The sequence below is a fragment of the Accipiter gentilis genome, chromosome 34 (genome assembly GCF_929443795.1).
Source record: "Accipiter gentilis chromosome 34, bAccGen1.1, whole genome shotgun sequence".
Classification (NCBI taxonomy): Eukaryota; Metazoa; Chordata; class Aves; order Accipitriformes; family Accipitridae; genus Astur; species Astur gentilis.
Window position 1 is genome coordinate 2,789,923 of NC_064913.1, and position 20,609 is coordinate 2,810,531.

Sequence of the window (20,609 nt, forward strand, 5' to 3'; positions counted from 1 at the left end):
GTTTCAGGCCCGTACTGAAATCTGTGGGGCTCCCCAACAGGCGCAGCAGTTCGTTTGCGCAGGAGCCGCAGCAGGAGCGGGGTTAGTCTCTCGTACTAAAAGGATCTGGCTGCTGATTGCAAGAATATTTATACCACTGTGCATGTGATTTCAAAAAGACAGCAAAGTAATGGCCTTAAACTGAAAAAGGGTAGAATTAGATTTGATGTAAGGAAGAAGTAGAAGTAAGGAAGAAGTTCTTCCCTGTGAGGGTGGTGCGGCACTGGAACAGGTTGCCCAGAGAGGTTGTGGCTGCCCCATCCCTGGAAGCGTTAAACCATCCAGGGCTTTTGGGGGCAGTTTTGTAATAAAACAGCATCCTATCGGCTGCAGCAAACCGGAGACCCAGGAAACCTCTGGAGGGTCCTGAGCTGGCACATGCACATAGTTATATCTCCTGCTGGGCTGTGTAGCGAAGGTGGAGAAGAGCTCAAAAGCAGCCGCTATTGCTCCGTTACAGAGCACTACAGTCCCTGATACAGGGGGTTGTTGCTCAGCTGGGAAGGCTCAGGCTCAGCCCTGCGATGGTAATGGCTACTGGAGTTTCCCAGGCGTGCTGGGCGTTGGTTTTATGCAAGCCAGAATGAAAAGTAATTCAATTCAGTATACTGGCTGCAGACACAGTTTAGCTTTGATGCAGTAAGTTCCCTCTCTCATCAGCCTAGCAACACGCTGCTGCTTGAATTGGCTAAGGAGGTAAGCAGCAGCTTTGGACTTACGATCTGGGTTTCAGCCTTCCTTGAGATGAACAGGCAGATACACCAAGGCTGGCAAGAGCAAAAGGATGTGCTTTTTGTTTTTTCTGCCTAAGTCTGTAGTAAACAAGTCTCAATTTAAAACGTGAGCTGATAACGGCTTTGGAAAATGAGGTAGCTCAAGCCCTTCCGAGCCCTTGTAAGCCTCATTCTGTCCTGGATCTGCAACCCAGTAACAGAAATGGGTGCCGTGCCTGGCAGATGGCCTTTGGCCTTATCTCAGGAAAAATATAAGACTCTCTGCCGACGTTCAGAGTCACCTAATGTGATGATCAAGACTCAGCAAAGCTTTCAAAGTGGCTTAAAAGCTGACTCTCCTCTTCAAACAGGCACAAAGCCCAGCCAAACACTTCTGCAGTCAGCAAGCACTCCCAGGGTCTGTCCACACGTGAAACCACCCACAGGCCGCAGGGCCGGCATGAGACACGGGGTAGATGACGGCACCGCTGGGGAGCTCAGGGACCCTTCTCCAGGCACCATCAAACTTCTGATCGTGGCATGAGTTGGCTAACTTGTGCTGCCCGGGCAGCCGTGCTCTTGGGGGTCTTCTGCAGCTGCACACTGGTGACTTGCTTGAACAGGGCTGGGGCCATGGTCCCAGCGCTCTGCCCAGTGGGACAGCGATACTGGAGTCCTCTGGCTTCTGGTGGGATGGCAGACTGTCGTCATCTGCTGTAGCCAGAGTTCATTTGCTGGGTTCATTAACACTTATTTAAGGGAGAGCACATTTTTGGAAGTAGGCCTGACTGTCAAACTTGAAAAACTGTCAAAAAACAAGAACTAGAATCCAGCACTTTCCAGCCCCCTAGGCTATTCCCTTCCCCAGCTGAGACCTGTCATAAGGGAAACTAATCCTCCTTTTACCATAGATACTGCGATTGCTTTCCCCAGGCTGCTGGCTATATATTTGCCAATCATTTTTACAAAGCCCTTGTAATAACTCTTACTTCCCAGCTTAACTTTTAATTATCACCATCTTAAGCACTTAAGTTTATGTTTTTATCAACAGGGACTGCAGCTTAATGGGGAGACTGTGCTATGTAGCACATATTCATAGTAAGTACACCAGTTAATCACGGGGAAAAGTCATGCCAAAAACACCACAACATCCAAAATAAAACATTGTCTGTCTTTTGACATGATCACAAGTGGTGTTCCCCAGGGCTCCGTACTGGGTCCAGTTCTGTTTAATATCTTTATCAACAACCCAGACGAGGGGATCGAGTGCACCCTCAGTGAGTTTGCAGAGGACACCAAGTTGGGCAAGACTGTTGATCTGCTGGATGGTAGGAGGGTTCTACAGAGGGATCTGGACAGGCTGGATCGATGGGCCCAGGACAATTGTATGAGGTTCAACAAGGCCAAGTGCCGGGTCCTGCACTTGGGTCACAACAACCCCACGCAACGCTACAGGCTTGGGGAAGAGTGGCTGGAAAGCTGCCCGGCAGAAAAGGACCTGGGGGTGCGGGTCAACAGCCGGCTGAATATGAGCCAGCAGTGTGCCCAGGTGGCCAAGAAGGCCGACGGCATCCTGGCTTGTATCAGAAATAGTGTGGCCAGCAGGAGCAGGGCAGCGATTGTATCCCTGTACTTGGCACTGGTGAGGTTGCACCTCAAATTCCGTGTTCAGTGTTGGGCTCCTCACTACAAGAAGGACACTGAGGTGCTGGAGCGTGTCCAGAGAAGAGCAACGGAGCTGGTGAGGGGCCTGGAGCACAAGTCTGATGAGGAGCGGCTGAGGGAGCTGGGGCTGTTTAGCCTGGAGAAAAGGAGGCTGAGGGGAGACCTTATCGCTCTCTACAACTGCCTGAAAGGAGGTTGTAGCGAGGTGGGAGTCGGTCTCTTCTCCCAAGTAACAGGCAGTAGGAAGAGAGGAAATGGCCTCAAGTTGCACCAGGGGAGGTTTAGATTGGATATTAGGAAAAATTTCTTCACCGAAAGGGTTGTCAAGCATTGGAACAGGCTGCCCAGGGAAGCGGTTGAGTCACCATCCCTGGAGGGATTTAAAAGACGTGTAGATGTGGCACTTAGGGACAAGGTTTAGTGGCAGACTTGGCAGTGTTAGGTTAACGGTCGGACTTGACGATCTTAAACATCTTTTCCAACCTAAATGATTCTATGATTCTGTGATTCTATGGTTTAATAGTTTCAAACAAGAAACAGCACATCTGACCAGGCAGCTCTCCAATAACCACCAGCAAGAGCACCACTGACTGCAATCTTGAGAACTAAGATAGGAAGGGTTCCCCTGTCGCCACTGCCGTAAGTCCCGTCTCTCCAGGGATAATCGTGCTTGGGAATGTCAGTCAGCACCTACTCTGACACCGGCTTGTGTTTCTCTAACACTTTCTCTCCTCTGGAAAACATATTTCCGTCTGCAGCATTATTCTCTTTCTCTTAAGACATACTTGAAACTGCTGCTATCTCTAACTCTTGATTTATCCTCTCATTTACTAGCACTCTGGCAGACCTCTTAGTTGCTATACAGCAGCACGAAGTATCTTATTTTTGGAAAATTTTACATTTTATCTCCTGTTTGGGGTCATATTATTTTCCAGAATTGGCAGATTTCTTTTTAAACTTGGTATTTTTGTTCCCTGGTACTCTGGTATAATTAGCACTAAATCAGACACTGAAGGCACTACAGCAGAAGGCTGAGATAGGGTTTCCTGATAGTAAAAATATGAGAGACTGAGATAAAGATACTTCCGCTCCCAATATTCCCTCCTGGAAACTACAAATCCAGCAGATGAGAGGCCATCTGTGTGGATACCTTGTGATGTGTTTTAACACTAAAACAGTAATGGAGCTGCACTTCTAGGGCTTCCCTTGCCAGCAGCCATCCCTGGAAATCCCCTGTAGGAGTGAAAGGATAGATAAGGACAGTGCCATGGAAACAGCTGATCCTTCCCTTACCTTTCCTAAATAAACTAGAAATTGGAGACTGACTTGCAAAAGTCAAACTAACTAACCAAATCTTCCCAAATCTAAGTATTTTGTGCTCCATTTTAGTGTAATAATTAAGAATTATGAGTAAATACAGTAGGAAAATGAGAGGTCTTAGTGCTTTTATTCTTGAAAAAAATGTTTTAACACCTCTCCGGTGAGATCTTTAGTATCAGATTTGGTGTACACTTTGACACACCTTTATCCTTGTGTTTTAGAAATATTTAAAAAATGAAATAGGCTATATTTATGAAAAAAAAAATCTGCTACGTTCTTCTAGGGCAAAGATTAACTCAGAACAGTGCTGTAACCCTACAACCTTCTTCCAAAGAAAGCAACTGAGAGACTTTTGAACATCATGCAGCAAGAAAGACATCCGTGAGAAGCTGCCGCTCCCGATTCATGAATCTCCCACAGTTGGAGTTCAGCAGAAATCAGACACCTTTCCTTTGCCTCCTTCAGAAGAGGTATTTCACTGTTTTAGCTCATCAAATGCACCTTGCAATGGAGGGGCACTACCTTCTGGTTCAAGCTGTTTCTTCTAAGGGACTTAAACCCTAATTTGAGAAAGAAAATACAGCCTGTTTCACCACTGCTGAAAGGCTGCTAACCCTTGCTCTAGGTGACTGCACTGTATTTGTTTTTCCTGAGGAATACTGGGACAAGCTGTAGGTGGGAGAAGGAAAGATCCTTGCTGCGCTCCAATGCACTTTTATGTTCTATTTAAAAATTACTTAAAGGCTGGCTATTCAGCATGTTCTGCCTCCGCTCATGATTGAGGATGGTGGTCTTACTACGAGTAATTTAATTTTACGTTTTGGTAAAGTGGAACACCCTAACTGTGGCCTGCACATACTCTGGGCAATTCGCTTTCCTCCCACTTCTGTGATCGCAATGCCCACATCTATCAGGAGCTCCATCTCAATGGGGCCAAAGAGCATCCACAAACTCTCTGGAGCAAAGGTTCAGAAAAACTGCAGAGAATTTCCAGTGAACACCCAGAGCCCTGACAAGGAAGCGTTTGGGGATTCTGAGCACATCCGTCTCCCTTGATGACCTCTTCCCCAATTTTCCAGCCAGATGCTGTAGGCTTTTAGCCCTCTGTGGGCATTAGCCGAAGCACTAGCCAGCCAGAAATCCAAGCGGCTTCTAGAGGAGTGTCACGATTGCTTCAGAACATGCACATTATGGCCCCAGCTTTCATGAAGATCAGGTAAAAGACTGTGCTGATTGACTTTAAGAGCACCACACGAACTGTTGACTGCATGGACCTACACATGCAACCACCTGCAGGACAGGTTTTCTGAAATTGCTGCCATCATGTATTATAGTTCCTTCACCTGTGCTGTTATAGACAAAAGTTTGCAGCCTGACTCCTAGAGACATTCTTACATTGATTAAAAAACTGGTGTGTATCAGCCTACTCTGTGAAATAAGCCAAGGGGAAAAAAAGATACCATTGATTAAATGAGATTAAAAATAACAAATGCATATCTGTTTGTAGACGAAGACTTCCACAAGGAGGTCAAACTGAATCATACAAGGTTCAAAACAGATTAGGAGTGTCCATGCACAATTAGCAGCCATTGCATTAAATGAGCTCAGGACACTTCTTTAATTAAGCAGGTGCAACTATGCAAAACAGGCCTCACCATTGTAGAAAAATGTATTGAGCCAAGACTAAAACTAGCAAATGTATGAACACGTATATGACAATACATCCTCTTCAGCAGCTTCAAAGGTTATTTTAAAGCATGAAAATGCTAACAGCTTTCACTTTCTTTAAGAAAACAAATGAGGAAGTCAAATACACACCTACTAGAGCAGCAGTGACAGGGTTCCTCAACTAAGCACATAGTTTTAGGCAGAAGGGCAGGTTAGATTTTTTTTTAATTAACAGAATTTAAATCACAATTTACACACACTGTGATTGCTAGTTAGGTTGTTGCACTAAGCTAACCAGTCTAAGACAAGAAAACCTATTTTTCACCCGTTCCCTAGCTCTGTTGAACTATACAGGCTTCTTGTCGTATAAATGCCAATTGATTTGCATGTAAACCGTGATTTTGCAATGGACAGAGAGATCAGCCCACGCAGATGAAATGACAGTGTCAGGTGCTTAGTTTACTTGCATCATATCATTGGGTATCCTAAGTATTAACCGACTTCTCTTGGGGAAATACAATGAAAATTAACTTTTGAAAAAGAAACTCAGACCATTAAAGTGTAAAATGAAACATTATGAAGCAAAATGTTTATAAATGGATGTAAAAAGGGTCAGTCAAGACTAGAGAAAACAACAGGAAAGATTAGTAAGATTCATTACTGTTTTCAGTATAAAAGTGCTGCCTTTGTATCTGTCATGTGGTGTAAAGAAATCTTTGATTTTTCAGATCGAACAACTAAAGTACTCCAGAAGTTCAGAGATACTCTACTTAAAACAGGATGTCACTTTCGCTGTTTTATAATGGTCTGTTTACAGCAAATGTATGAATATTTGCATGACAAAGGAAAGGTTAAAATATTAGAATAAGAAAAAGCAGTATTTTCCTGGGCAAAGTGCATAGACATTCCTTTCAATGACATGGCACCCAAGCTCAGCACACAATTGTGGTGGCATTAAGAAACTGGCCTCCTCTCTTAGATGAAAGACTGCGTTCGCTCATCTTCGAAACTTATGTTGACAGAGACGTTACTGCAGTACTAACATTTCTATAAAACATTAGTATCGTGTGACCTACTGAATACTTATTTTTTCAATTCAGTTTGGAGGTCCAGCATCAAACCTGAGAAGAAAGCACACATGTGAAATTATTGAAAGAAACTCACTGTTTCTGGTAAAGTATTATAAGTTTGTCTTTCTTTTTGTCTGAATTTTTTGAACTACGTGATGATTTCATAACAAAATTAAGGTAGAAGCGCCGTTGTTTTTCTTGACGGAGCGGAGAAGCCACTTCACAAAGAACGCTGGCCTCGATCCTGTAAACACTTGTGCACAGGCTTAGCTTTTGTGCCGTTGACAGTCTCATTGAATTCAAGGGGATTATTTGCATTACGAGTGTTTTGCGCATCAGCGTGTGCCGTACCGGAGCCACTGTTGTAAAACGCGTGCTTTCAGAGCCGACAAATTAAAAAGTCCGGTTGTGTCATCTTGGCAACGCTTTCCCATTTTAATAACGAAGCGGATAGCAGGGCCTGCCTGCCCGCTGACAGAGAAAACACCAATTTTCACAGGATTTATCCCACCAGGGCGGTAGTTCCTGACCTAGATCCTCCGCAGCCGAAGGCACAGCCTTCAGCAAGGCCGGGCCGCTCCTCCCGGGCTCTGTCACCCGGGCAGAGCGGACGGGCCGCGGCCACAGGAGATGGGGCAGCCCCTCGGGAGGCCGGGGCCCTTCCCGGGGGGAGGCCGGCCGGCGTAGGTCTCCACAGCCCCCCCGCTCCCCGGGCACCCCCGGGGGGCTCCCGCCTCCTCAGGGAGCCCCGCCGCCCCCGCACCCCTTCTCCGACCCGCCCTCTCCCCTCACAAAATGGGGGCCGGAGCCCCCCTTCGTCCCCGGCCGGCAGCGTCTCTGTCAGCGCCGGCGCCTTGCGGCCGGCCTAGGCCCGCGGAGTCTCGGCTGGGCCCCGCGGCCTCAAGCGCTGGGCCGCGTCTCCCGCGGGAGGCGGAGGGAGCGCAGCCGAGCGAGCCGCGCTGCTGCTGCTGCTGCTGCTGCTCCTTCTTCTTCCTCCTCCTCCTCCTCCTCCTCCCCGTCGCCCTCAGCCCCTCCGCGGGGCCGCTCCGCTCCGGGCCGGGCCGTCAGCCGGCGCTTGCCCCCGCCCCTCGGCGCTGGCTGCCGGGCCGAGCGGCAGCGGCGGCGGCGGCGGGGGTCACGGCGGCGGCGGCCGGGTCAGAGGGTAAAGGTTGCTCCCCCAGCATCCTCCGTGCTGGATACTCAGCCATCTTGAATCCGCGGGACAAGAAAATTCATGCGGTGAGTCCGGCCCCGGCCGCCCCCTCCCCGGTCGCCGTTTCCCCCCCCCCTACTCCGCCGCCGTCGCCGCCGCCCCGGGGCCCCGTCGCCGTCCCATCCGCGGGCCGATGAGGGAGGGTCGGGCGGCGTCGCGGCCCGCGGCGGGGCCCTGCGGGTCCGGGGCCGTCCCGCCGGGTTTCCGTTTAGCTTTTGTCTCCGAGGGGGAGCGGGGGGGGACGCGCGGCGCCCGAGCCGGGAGCGCAGCCGCAGGCCCGACCCGGCTCGCCGACCCCCGCTTTCCTCCGCGGCCGCGGGAGGCGGCGGCGGCCGCCGGGCTCCGGCTCCGGGGCCGGCCGAGGCCGAAGGCCGCGGCCCAGCGGTGCCTGGGCCCCGCATCCTTCCGCCGCCGCCGTTGGCAGCTCGCCCCGCGGCCCGCTCGGCCCGCCCGGGACGGCTCCTTCCCGCTCGACGCCGCCTCGCCGCCGGGCCTAGCGGCGGCCGCCTCCTCGGCAACCCCCCCCCCCCCCCCCCCACCCCCCCATCTCCTCCCCGCTCAACTCCTCCGACCCCGCGCCGAGCCCGTCTTCCGCGCCGCGGCGGGGGTGCGCGGTCGCCCGGCCCCGACCCCCGCCTTCCCCTTCCCACCCGGGGCAAGCGAAACCCGCCGCCCACGGCCGGGGCTGCCGCCGGCCCCGCTCCCGGGCGGCGCCGGGCTGAGCTCCTCGCCGGAGTGGCCTTTGCGGCCTGCTCCGCCGGCCCCCGGGAAGGCCCGGGGTGAAGAGGACCGGGGTGCTGCTGGCCGGTTTTCTTTGGAAAAACAAGATATTTGGGGGATTTTTTAATATTTTTTTTATTTTTTTTTGGACTGCGCCTTTCACACTCTCCTGCCGGCGGCGGTTGAGGTGGTGCGTGAAGAGGTTGTGGTGTTCCCTGGGACGCCTTCGTAAAACAAACTTGAGCCGCTTTCCCCAGCGCTGCCGGCGGAGAAGGGAGCCGGTCGTCCCCGGGGCCGGTGCGAAGCTTTGGCGTGAGCCGGGGCCGGGGGTGGTGGTGGTGGTGGTGGTGGTGGGGGTGACAGGTTAGGGGTCCGGGGTGGGGGGGGACACACCGGGGAGGGTGCGAGGGGCAGTCCTCGCGTGTAGTTAGTGTGCGTGGGCTCTTGACAGAGGGAATGGGCTGCTTATGGGGATCCTGGGTTTAGCGGTTCTGTTTGGGGGCAGGTTTGGGGTTTTTTTGTTTTGTTTTTTTTTTTTGTTTTGTTTTTTTTTGGGTGAAGTTACAGGTAACTTTGTTTTGGAGGTTTTGTGACGTGAGAAAATGAAAACGCGCGCGTGTTAGGCGTGGATCAGCAGCAGAAGCTGCGTGTGACTCGAGCGTGTGAAGGAGACGTTCCTGTGTGCCTGCACGGCGGTAACATCTGGTGCTGGTGACTGGCTGCTCGTCTTAACTCTGCAGCTGGGGGAAGGGAGTTTGAGATGATCAAACCTGCTGTCACATCAGTTAGTGGAAACCTTTCTGTTTCTGGAAACTTGGATATGCTTCAGACTGTTAAGACTTGTAAAGACCTGCAAGAGCAAAATAATTGTTTAGGTTTATATTGCAAAGGCGTCTCTGCTTGGACCTGGAGGAGTTGGTGTGTGTGTGTGTTGGTGTTTTTTGAGTTCTCTTATAGTGGCATGTGAATAGAACGCAGCTTGCAAGATCTGGTTTTATGATCTTGAAGGCAATGTATGTGTCCAATGCCTTTTTTTTTTCCTTCCCCCCCCCCCCCCCCCCCCCCAACTTCCACTGTTGTTTATGTTGAGAACTCTGCTGGCATGCTAAAATTCAAGGTGTTGACTGCTTCTGATTTTGGGAGGGGATTTGAATACTCGCTATCATAAGCTGACTGTCTTGACTTGCAAGTGTATTTCCGTTTCACTTTCAGGAAGCTGTTGATAAAGCTAAGAGTGTAGTAGTAGATAAACCTTGTCTACACATCTCTTCTAGAAACTTAATATTGCTGTCAAAGTAGTCACTGTTATTGCAACCCATTTGTGTGTCAGTTCTACCAACAAATGAAAGCAAAAGCCCTTGGCTAAGAACTTAAAATGAAGAAAACAATCCCCGGAATTTATGAAAAATTTAATCTGAATTCTCTTTGAAATAATCTAATTTTAGAGAATTGTTATTCAGTGGAAAAATAAGGCAGTTAACACGTCCTGAAGTTTGATGCTAAAAACTGGTCCCATAAGTGGCTGTTTGCACCTGAAAATTTTGATCTGTGCCTCAGTCCCTTCATAGGAAAGTTGTGCATGCCCACAGTGGAATGGTAGCTCTCAGTATTTCTGCTGTATTTGCTATACTTCTAAATGTATTTCTGTCTAGATAGAGATTAGCTCTGAAATTAGAAACATTGTTGCATTGTTGGCCTCTGCTGTTAGCTTTTAAAAAAAAATTTACTTGTTTTTGTGTTGATGTAAGGGTCTGTCTGTTGTGTAGTAGTGCAAAGTTGTAACCTCATTATAGCCTTAGAGCAGTGTTACAACTTTTTTTATTCAAAAACATCTTGCACCTCCTTGTTGTTATTGACTCCAGAAGTGATTAGGACTTAAAAATACGCCATAGTTGAATTAAAAGAGACGTTTCTTGCACCTGGCTTTCTGACTTGATCTGGAAACTTAAGAGAAATATAGAATTGCTTGTTTTGTTATGAGGTGGTGTAGTTTCCAAGTACAGAGTTTTGTTCTGAAGTAAATAGATCCTTGTATTTAATTTTTTTTTATTATGTCTTCCCTTAAAGCTGTAATGTGCTTGAATACAGATGTTTAAAAAATGTGTGCTTAAAAAAATAAAAACATAATAAATTCTTGGCAGAATACTTGCTGTATTTGTTGCCTGTGTTTCTAAATGTTAGCTTGGATAGAAAGCTCTGTGCCAGTTTATATAGAAGTACAGTACCATAGTAAGTCAAAACAATGGGTTTTTTTGCCACAGATGTAAATGTTTGCTAAGTGATACAGTCTTTCTCCTTTTTTTTTTTTAGTCGTTATTAATACAGTGTGCACATGAATTACAGTGCTTGTTGTGAAAAGCCAAGAAGTTCAAGTTAGGTTAACTTTGCTTCATCTGGGCTTTTGAGGTATAAATAAATAAAAAATTGTATGTAAACATTCTTCTACACAACAGAGATCTGCTAATATTTTTGCTTGAAATTTATCCTGATGTCTCAGATACGCTGTACTGAGCAATTCAAAACAACCTGTTTCAGTTGTGTTTCCTGAATAGCGTTGGCCGTTGTTTTTTTTTTTTTCTTTTTCTTTCCAAATGTGCTTTAGCACATACGTTCTGTGTTTGTGTGTGTTGCGTTGGTCTCCTGACCCAGGTTCCTGTAAAAACATGTGAACAACTGCAAGTTTGTGGGTAGTCTCATTGACTTAAAAGCACCTACTTGCATGTTGACAGTTAACTTTGTGTGTGAGAGTTTTCAGGATGGATGCTGTATGTTGACAGCTAACTGTGCTTTTACTGAGCACTATGACAGTGTAGGAAGAATTGTGTCAAATAAAATTATTGCATGGTAGGATGTTTAAAATTGTCCTTATGGAATTACTTTGGTTTTGGAGAAGGTGTGTGTATACCAAACGTGGTCTGTGCTAGTCAGTAAGAGATTTCTGCATAGGATTTAAAAACTTGTTATGTTTGTATCAGCAAAAATAAAAAAAAAAAACCACAAACAAACCATAAAATGTTCAGATTGCTTTTAATTATACTTTATCTTTTATTTATAATGCTCTGCTGAAAAATGAATATTTGTTTTGTAGTGTGTACCAGCTCAGTTTCTGCTCCGGCTGTGTAACAGGCCCCAAATCAAGGTGTCAATGGTCCTGGCCCAAAGAGGTTACTCAGCCCCTGCGATTTGTCTTGACATAGCATTGGTTATCAGTAGTGTTACCGAAAAGTGTGCATTATTTTTTCCCTTTAGGTTGCTTGCGCTGCTATCTGACCACTCTTTACACTGCTAATATATTTAATTTCACAACTCTCTACATTTCCTAGGAGGATTCCTTTCAGTTTATGCTGGTAGGTTAAAACACGTTTATAATTGAGACTTTTTTCAGACACATCCTCCTCTTGTTGAATTGCAATGCAAGAGTTGTTGATCAGAAAGTCATTAGTAAGTAAACCATTGTTTCCTCCTGTTTTCATTTTGATTTGGGATAATTTGGGGGTGTGTGTGTATTTTTAAGCATCATCTTGTACCCCATGTCGCTCAGGGTTCTTTTTGGTTGCAGTGAACAGTTTAATGAACTTCTGAAGCATTTTCAAAGTTCTGCCTTCAAATTTTTCATGCGTTTGAGATCAGTGATGGTTGAATATTGTTGGCTGAGGTCAAGTTCTTTGTAAAAAGGTATAGCTTATTTAAAATGAAAACTAGTTGAAAATGCTGGTGTATTTGTGGGAAGTAAAATGGAAACTCCTCCTTTGTATTACTCTCACTGAGCAGACAGTAATCCAGTGGATTGAGCGTAAACGTAAGAGTTGGAGCATGCTTTCTGTCTTTCTGAGTTACATACTGAAGTGATGGGTGACTCTGGGTAAGTCATTTAACCAATTTATAGCCAAGTTCTAGTCTGTAGTAAGAGGATGACGCTTTCCTGTGTTTTACTTGCATGGTTCAAGGCTTCTGTGGAACTAGATACCAGTAGCAGTTAACATACGTAGTCAGAGAAAGCAATGTTCACCCCCCCCCACCCCCCCCCCCAAGTGGTCCTATACCAAATTCAGTAGGTGGCAGTTGTATTGTTTGTCCTTACGTGTTTCTGAACTGTATGTCCGCAACGCTTTTATTACAATATAAATATGTGTGTATTTAAAAGCAATAGCAAGGAGTTTCCAGGCACCAAAAAGAAGCAGTATGACTAATTACATTAAAACAACCACCAACTATTTTAAATTACAAACTGCGAATGTTTAGATTTGTAGGCAACTTCTTGGCAAACAAGTTTTTCTAAGGCTGCCTTCGTAACACAGACAGTGATAATGTAATGTCATATCTTCTGTCTAAGGTTTGTAGGAAGATGCCCGTCCTAGTGCAAAATAAGTAACTAATGCTTGTGTCCGTGGACTGCGTACTTGTCATACAGTCTATATATATGGCTGCATGAGTTTTTTTTCTTCAAGCTTCACTGGAATAGTATTTTTCCCCTTCCAGCCTACTAAAACCTTGCATTGTTTGAGGTAGACGGACTATTCTTTGTAACTATTTTTAATGCATTTTTTTGTTCTAATTGTGAAAGCTGTTCTTGCAAAGGAAGTGTTGCCAGAGAATTATAATGATGGAAAAAAGGTCTGCCAACCTTCCTTTTCTGTTGCTCTGCTGTGTAAGGGACTTGTTCAGGTATATGCTTGGAGTCTTTCACCATTCAGCAGTACTGCAGTTTGTCAGAAAGTACTTGTTGTGTATAAATATATTTAAAAAAAAAAAAAAAAGTCCAAACCAGGAAAATAGCTGTGAAGCAGGTATTTTATATAATGACTAAGTAAGCTAAAAAAAAGTATAGAAGAAGGGCTTCTCTCTTCTTGAGAGTTGAATACCATGCTTTGTGGTGTGGAGAAGTGGAAATCTGAAAGGTTTTAAAAAAGAAATTAGAGCTGTACGCAGTGTCAACTTTTGAAAGACTGAAGAGATGATGAGCAGTTCTGAACGTTAGAAGTACCTTGCAATATTGTGTCCACCTGTAAAACAGTTCCAGTAAAAATCCTTTTATGTGAGAGATTTGATTAATTTGTTGCAATGTCAGTAGCGTTCTTGATACTTTGCTGTGTGGTGTACCTTTTTCAACATGTCAAAAGCATCATCGTGAAGTAGAAGGGTACCTCATGTTGAAATTTTAATTTGTTGGTTTATTTACTGGATGTGGATGCACATTTCTAGTAGTTGATTCTTCAAGATTAAATTGATTAAGATCAGCATTATACATGAGAATAAGTCAGTATCTCTTTATTTCATGGCAGAAGTTGAAGTAAATTCAGGTTCCTGTGCTTTTGTGAAACAGAGTTTGGTTTGGTTTTGGGTTTTTTTGGGGGGGTGGGGTGGGTTTTTTTTGGGGGGGTGGAACTTTTGGGCACTTGCAGGATGATATGCTTTGGGCAATAAATATATTATTTTTCCCCCTGATTCATGGAAGTTCAGTTATACAAGAACATGTATGTTGTGGGGCATCTATGATGAAACAGGAGGTATTCCAAATTTCTTGGAAGGGTAAAATGTAGTTTTTCAAGAGATTGGTGCTCTTCTGAGCTTTCCTTATATCGGGTAGGTGTGTATTGTGACTACCAGCAGTATATGCTTGATGGCAAGTAGTATGTTCATGACAGTTTAATTAGGAATTTTCAAACTGTTGATATTAGCTGTGATTCTAATCTTTTATTTGTCTTCAAAAGACACATAACTTTAGTGTAAATGACCTTTTTTTTAAAGCATCTGGCAGTTCTTTTAGGGTCCTAACTGTAGATTCAGTTTCAGGCCTCCCTTTCTTAAATACGCTACTAGACTGAATTTGTTTTTTTTTTTTTTAGGAACAGCTCAAGTCTTGAAAACTGGGATGACTGAGTGCAGGTCTGGTTGGCAACCAGGAGTGACTCACTGAGAGCAGGTGTTTTTAGCTGCCCCTTAACTTGTTGTCCAGTGTACAACTGCTGGACTTTTCTATATCGGTGAATACCTGTGTCTGCACAGTCTGGTTTTTAAAACAAAAACATTGAGAGGTGTGTTTTAAAACTCAGTAGACTAAGCGTAGTCCACAGGCCATGCTGTTAATCTACTTAGCAAAGAGCCTGAAGAGGAATAACGTAGGCTGCAAATGAACAAACAGTGGTAGTAAAATCTGTTGACAGTAGGATGTGCTTAATGGCTTGTTTTATGTCTATATCTGCAAGAAATGGGGGAAGCAATATTGATAAATTCAGGTTGGGTTGTTTTGAAGAGCAGTGTGATGCGTGATGACAAAGTTAGCTGTAGTTTTTTAAAAAGTGGCAAAAATGAGACGAACGGTGAAAATCGGAGATGGTGAGGGAGGAGCAAAGTTTAATCTAGGCAAATGCATGCTGGCTTCATTCTGCGGTATCTAGTACTGTTTAAAGAAAGCAAATGCCTAGGAAACTTTGATTCATTTTGTGGGGGGGGGGGGAGGTGTGATTTGTGAGGTTATTTGGTTTGTCTGTGTCTCAGTGAGACATAAAAATTTAAAATAAGTCAAGTATATATAGGTAACCCAACTTCTGAGTCAAAAGTTAAGCATTTTACTTAATTTATACTTAAAAATATATTTATATATGGAAACTTAAATCAGAAAGAGAAATTAAGACTCAAATTATGGTCCTACAAACCTCATAAAATTGTGTCTAGGTTGAGGAAGGAAGTCCAAATTAGTGCATCCCCTTGGAAAAGAGATAGTCAGACCTGATCTAGTATATATTTTGTATGGTGGCAGCTGGTCAGGCAGCCTGTGAGCACATGCAGACATCCAGAGTGTTTGCACTGTGACTCTTTTCCCTGGAGCGGCGGCGAGGGAGATGGTCATGAAGAGACATAGAAAAGAAGGAAGTTGAGGGTTATCGTGGTGTGGGAGAAGTATTAAGAAACAAAAGAACAAATCTGTAAGAAATGAGTTTTTATTAGTTCTGCTGCTCATAGAAGAAAATATGTCCATATTTATGATTAGGAGTGTGTTTGTGGTTTGTTGCGTTGTTGGGGTTTTTTTTTTTTTAATGAATGAAAATTAACTTTCTTAGTCTCAGATGGTTCAGTATGTTTTGGGATTGGCAGGAGAGAACTCTAATCTGAATCAAATCTAATATTCTGCTCCAACTGAGCGATTGTTCTTTGTGCACATTGATGTAACTGTCCATGGCTCTGCAACAGATTCCAGTGTAGTACTTAATTTTGTAATGTGCTTCTAAAAATAAGTGCACAGTCTTATGTAACACTTCTTGTATTGTCAGCACCTAGAGGCTTCATCCCCGGTATGAAGCGGAACACTTCCTACATAATTTTTGATTGTATGTGTTTACTTCTGAAATATTTTCCCTGTCAGTGTCTGTGGCCAAACAGTAACTTTGCTTGTGTTTTAGGAATATTGGGTATCTTGTTTGCACAGTTAGATATGTTACTCCTCTGCATTTGCAGAGTGTTGCAGTATTATTCTGGCATATCTGAGTGAAACAACAGTTTGGAAGTACTATATAGTACAGTAGACCTTTGCTTCTCTAATTTAAAGAAGCCCGGTGGATTCCTGCATGAAGGTATGTGCACTTTCTCAGAGACCTCTCGCATAATCTGGCTCAACACTGTAACTGTTGGAGTTGGAAGTCTGTGGATGCTGCAGACATGAAAAGGAGGTGTTAATTGTATTAATGCAACTTTGAGGTCAAACTTGAAATACGCTTGAAAATAAACCACTTTTTTTTTTCTTCAGTATTTTACGTGACATTTATGATCAAATTATACTATTCTCTTAGCTGTTGTACACTTCTTGCTGTAGTCTTAGCAATGTTTTGATCTTAATGTGACTTTTCTCATGCTTTTTGAATTCAGGCTGCAAATAACATGTTGAATTAAATGATAAAATGCATCATGTCTTGCTGATAGGATGACACCTGTACAGAACAAACTTGTCGTATGTAAATAATTTAAAGGACAGAGACTGGATTTGTCAAGGATTATACCTTTATTACAGAGTAACTTCGTTCTCATTTTTCAGCACCTCTTGAAGTAGGTGCTATATTTTTATGTTAGGAGCACAGCTGAAATTTCAGACTAGAGGATCGATAGTTGAGAGTCTCAAAATCTGAGGCCAAAACAGAGACATTCATTGTTCTATTACTCTCCTTATAAAAGTTAATTTTCTATAGTGTTGTTTACCGACTTCCCAAGTGCTTCATTTTACAAGGTCCTTCTCTTTCCCTGAGGGATCCTGTAGTTCAGTGAAGAATGAATTCAAAGGGATCTGAGGTCTGAAGAAATAGATACTTTTAAAACTAAACAAACAGGTAGTCTCTTCATTAGGTCACAGCTTTAAGAATAAATGAGGTTTTGTAGATGCTTTTAATGATTGTTTTATCTGAACAATTCAAATTATTTAATTTCCTAGCAGTGTCTAGGTCAGGTATCGAGAACTTTGGGGCAGGGGAAGTACTGCCAGCCCTCAGACCTCCTTGTCAAGCATGGAGGTCATCCTGAAAGACTGAAAAATTTGTGAAGCTTGGTGTTTATGACACCAGCAGCCCATGCTTCAGTCTGAGGGTTGCCTTTGGCAAAGTATGGGTTACCTTTGGCCTTCCTGAGGCCAAGCAGCTTCTATACATATTCACATAGGTATTTGTGTGCCATTCCTACGTGGATAGGTTTTGTTTCTAGGTTTGGCTTGGGTTGTTCGGTGGGAGAGTGAGGCCTGTCACCCTGTGTCTTCTCCCTTTGGTTGTGGGTCTTAAGAAACCCTCTTGACCCAGCTGGTGTACTGGGAGGCTGGGGAAACACAAAGCACTATACCACCCTTCCTGGAGGCCTGGGGGTACCGTCCCCTTATCCTGGGGATGGGGAGGCAATCCCTCCTGTTTTTGGGGAGCTGCTGAGCATGCCTGTGAGGGGAAAGAGCAGGACGTCCAACACAAACCCGTTGTTACTCAGCTTTGCCTTGTGAATACAACATTTTGTGTTTTTTCTCAGTTCTGGGCTCTCCAAGGAGCCCTGGGACGCAGCCGGAGCGCTGTGGCTCTGGGGGAAGGAAGGACATTCGTCTGCTGGTGCTGAGGGACTCCTGAGTGCCACGTTCTTTGCGTAGGAAGGCCAGGACTGTGCCCTAGCCGTGGTGGAGCGGGCACACAGCTTTGGCAGGTGAGACAAGGAGCAGGAGGGCAAGGGTGGAAGAATCATCCCAGAGAGGAAGAGCCTGTGCCGGCCAGGCCATGTTCTGCACCTGGTGTGTCAGCCAGGGACTAGTCTGTCAGTTAATAGTGCGTTTGCAAAGGAGAAATGCAATGTTTTTATAGTAAATACGTTCCTCTGCTCTGTTTGGTATTGTTTCCTCTTATTCTTGCGTTTGGCTCCCTGGATTACCACTCTAGAAAAACACATGGGTTGTGTGTTTCAGCATTTATGTGCCTAGTCTTTTTTTTAAGAGTGTACCCCAGAGTTTCCTCACCACAGCTGTCTGTTGTCCATCTGTCCACTGGTAAGAGAAGACTGCTGATGTCGAGGAGGCCCTGGTGATTGTTAGTATTTTACCACCGAGTTGTCTTGGCCTGGTTTGAGCTGGGCTGTGTCAGGAAACTGTTGGTATCACTAGGTTCATGGGGGGTCATTAGGAGAGGGGAGTTTTGTGAAAAGAATTTCCTATTTATTTTTGTGTAGAGAGTCAGCACATGCTTTTTACTTTAAAAGCTTAATTGTCCTGTTAATATAATTTAATTCTGTGAACTTAGTGTGTTTATCCTGCACTCCTTGTATAATTTGCAATTAATGAAAAGTTTTAGATTTTTGTGGAAGATGGTGTAACCCCCCTTTTCTCTCTAATTAAGTAAAACTTTGAGATTTTATGTCAGGTTTATTCAACGTCTGCCTTTTTGACTTGCAATTTACAGAATGAATGAGTAGTCTTTTCATTGACTAACGCAGGGTTAGAATGAGCGCACATCCCTCTAATGTTGCCCTTGCCACGGCACTCTGTAAAACTGTGTGGGTATGTTTTGATCCTTCTGAGGTATGGATATTTTGGTTGTGAACATGTTTTCTGTGAAAACTCTTAGTCACTAATAATTGTAGTGACACTATAAAAATATCTGCTACTGTTTTTAGTGGAAAGGAAAAAAAGTGTATAAAACCACAACAGAATGACAGATTTTGCTTAGAAGGTAAACCTCTGAAATTGTTATGCATGAAAAGCATTTAAAATAATCCATTTGTTAGTGTTAAACTCTAATACTGAAACAGGGGGAGGGGGGGAAAAAGTGAAAATGGTCTTGCCTAATCAGTTGCCCTCATGCTTTGTAGTGTCAAACCCAGAAGACATACCAAGTTTTGCCTCTGTTAACAAAAGAAATTCCCTTTGGTGGTGTCTGCCCACATTATCCTTTTCTTTTTTTTTTTTTTTTTTTTTTTTTTTTTTTTTTTTTTTCTCCTTCCCCTCTCTCCTCTGAAGAACCACTCAGTATTTTTCTCTCAGAGGTGACAGTCTAGCGGTGTCAGGGTAAGGGTGCTGTTCTGGAACAAGCTGGACAGCTGCTGATAGAATGGGTTAGGTTTGGGTTCCACAGCAAAGTCTTGTCATTCACTGGAAACCTCACCACGTCCTGCTCCTGTCAGCAGTCTGACCTCTGTGGGCACTTGTCTAACTGGCAAAATAAAATCAGCAAAAAATCAGAATTACAAATGGCTAGGTTACTAATGGAAATATGTCCCTTGAGTAAGAATGAGACTCCTAGTGATACCTTGTAATTACACATCTGTTATGAGGAACTGCTTTATATTTGGGGTTGATATATGAAGTGATAGCGATAAAAATCTCGGCAACACTGCTGAGGTGGTCATATCCTCACTCATTTTGTAATATTTCCATTGAATTTTTTGTAATATCAAATATGCTTTGAAATTTTAGCTATTAAAAGTTTAAATTTTTATTTACTTAGTGTGAGAAGCTTTGAATTGGGTTACTATATAAATCTAGAGAGGAGCAGCTGTGTTCCATCAAGGCATTCCTGGTGTTAGTATAGGCACATGATGCTGTGAAGTTAATTTTTATCTGAAGCGAGGGTTTTAGATAAATGCAGAACACTTTAGCTAGCCATTTTGTCTTCTGTGCTCCTTTTTCTACCTTATGTATTCTTATGATTTTTTTTGTCCCTGTCCTTTTCTTACTCTTTTTCATCTATTCTTTCCACTCAGTTTCTTTGCTTCCCCAGCAATTTAAGATTGAAAAGCTAAGATTTGGATTACTTCATTGTTCTTCCTGATGCTTAGCCTTTGTATTGCCATGTCATAAACTTGTCTCATTTTCAGTTCATAAACAGAAGGATGTAGGTCACTGGTTATATGAGCATTTGAAGTTTTGTTACAAACAAACCGCTCCCTTAGTACATAAAACCCTACTTCAATGACTTTAAAATTGCAAACTCAAGGCAATCTGAATTTAAGAAATGCTGGAATTCTTTCCTAAGTCAGGTTCCATCTGCATATCACTGTTATATAGTTTTTTGATCAAATGGTGTTTTTCCCAGAGGACTCCAGCCTCATTTGTTAGACAGGATGCATGGTGTTCACTCACTGAGGTTTTTCTTTTTTAATCCCGTTGTTCAGATCATGCTATCCAAAGTTATAAGTAAATTCTGGATTAATGTTTTCTCCCCAGTTTCTTCATTACAGTTTCATAGAAGTGCTTTATATATGTTTTTTTAAAGAAATATATATTTTTATATTGCCTCACTGAGGTGACATCCATGCATTACAAATGAAGAAATGAGGCATTGGCTTAGTATTTTGTAGCAAATACCTTTCATTTAATTTGCAGCTGTGAATGGTTAATGCTTCTGCATAGACTCTTGAAATATTTTGAGCAGAAGGCACTCATGAAAAATCTTTGTGTGGCTCCCCCAACGTGATTACAAAAATAATAATAATAAAAAAAAATAGACAAACCTTAAGAGACAGGCATAAAATCAATTTACCTATGTGACATTTAAACATCTTAGCTAGACATGTTGTTTTCTTCCTGTAGTCTTTGCATCGTTAATTAGAAGAGGATAGAGGCACATCTTGAGGGTGGTCCCTGGTCCACCAAAAGAATGAGGAAATGCAGAAAGTGGGTCCAGGCTCTGAAGCTCTGCATGCTGTAGTGGCTGGGTCTTTGGGACTCTGCTTTCCCATCAGTCTTGCATGTCT

At 43.9% G+C, this 20,609-nt stretch overlaps 1 protein-coding gene across 5 annotated transcripts in view; it reads left to right on the plus strand.

Moving 5' to 3' along the window:
* Positions 1-7,244: 7,244 nt before the first annotated feature.
* CNOT2 (CCR4-NOT transcription complex subunit 2) overlaps positions 7,245-20,609 on the plus strand; it is a 94,375-nt gene continuing 81,010 nt past the window's right edge. The window contains exons 1-2 of one of the 5 annotated variants that reach the window (XM_049792022.1): positions 8,374-8,705; positions 8,993-9,192. In XM_049792022.1, coding sequence (XP_049647979.1) covers positions 9,169-9,192 — 24 coding nt within the window. In that variant the 5' untranslated portion in view covers positions 8,374-8,705; positions 8,993-9,168. Of the gene's footprint in view, positions 7,715-8,373; positions 8,706-8,772; positions 9,193-20,609 lie in introns of those variants that run through there. The other 4 variants (XM_049792019.1, XM_049792023.1, XM_049792024.1 and 1 more) reach the window with 4 other exon arrangements.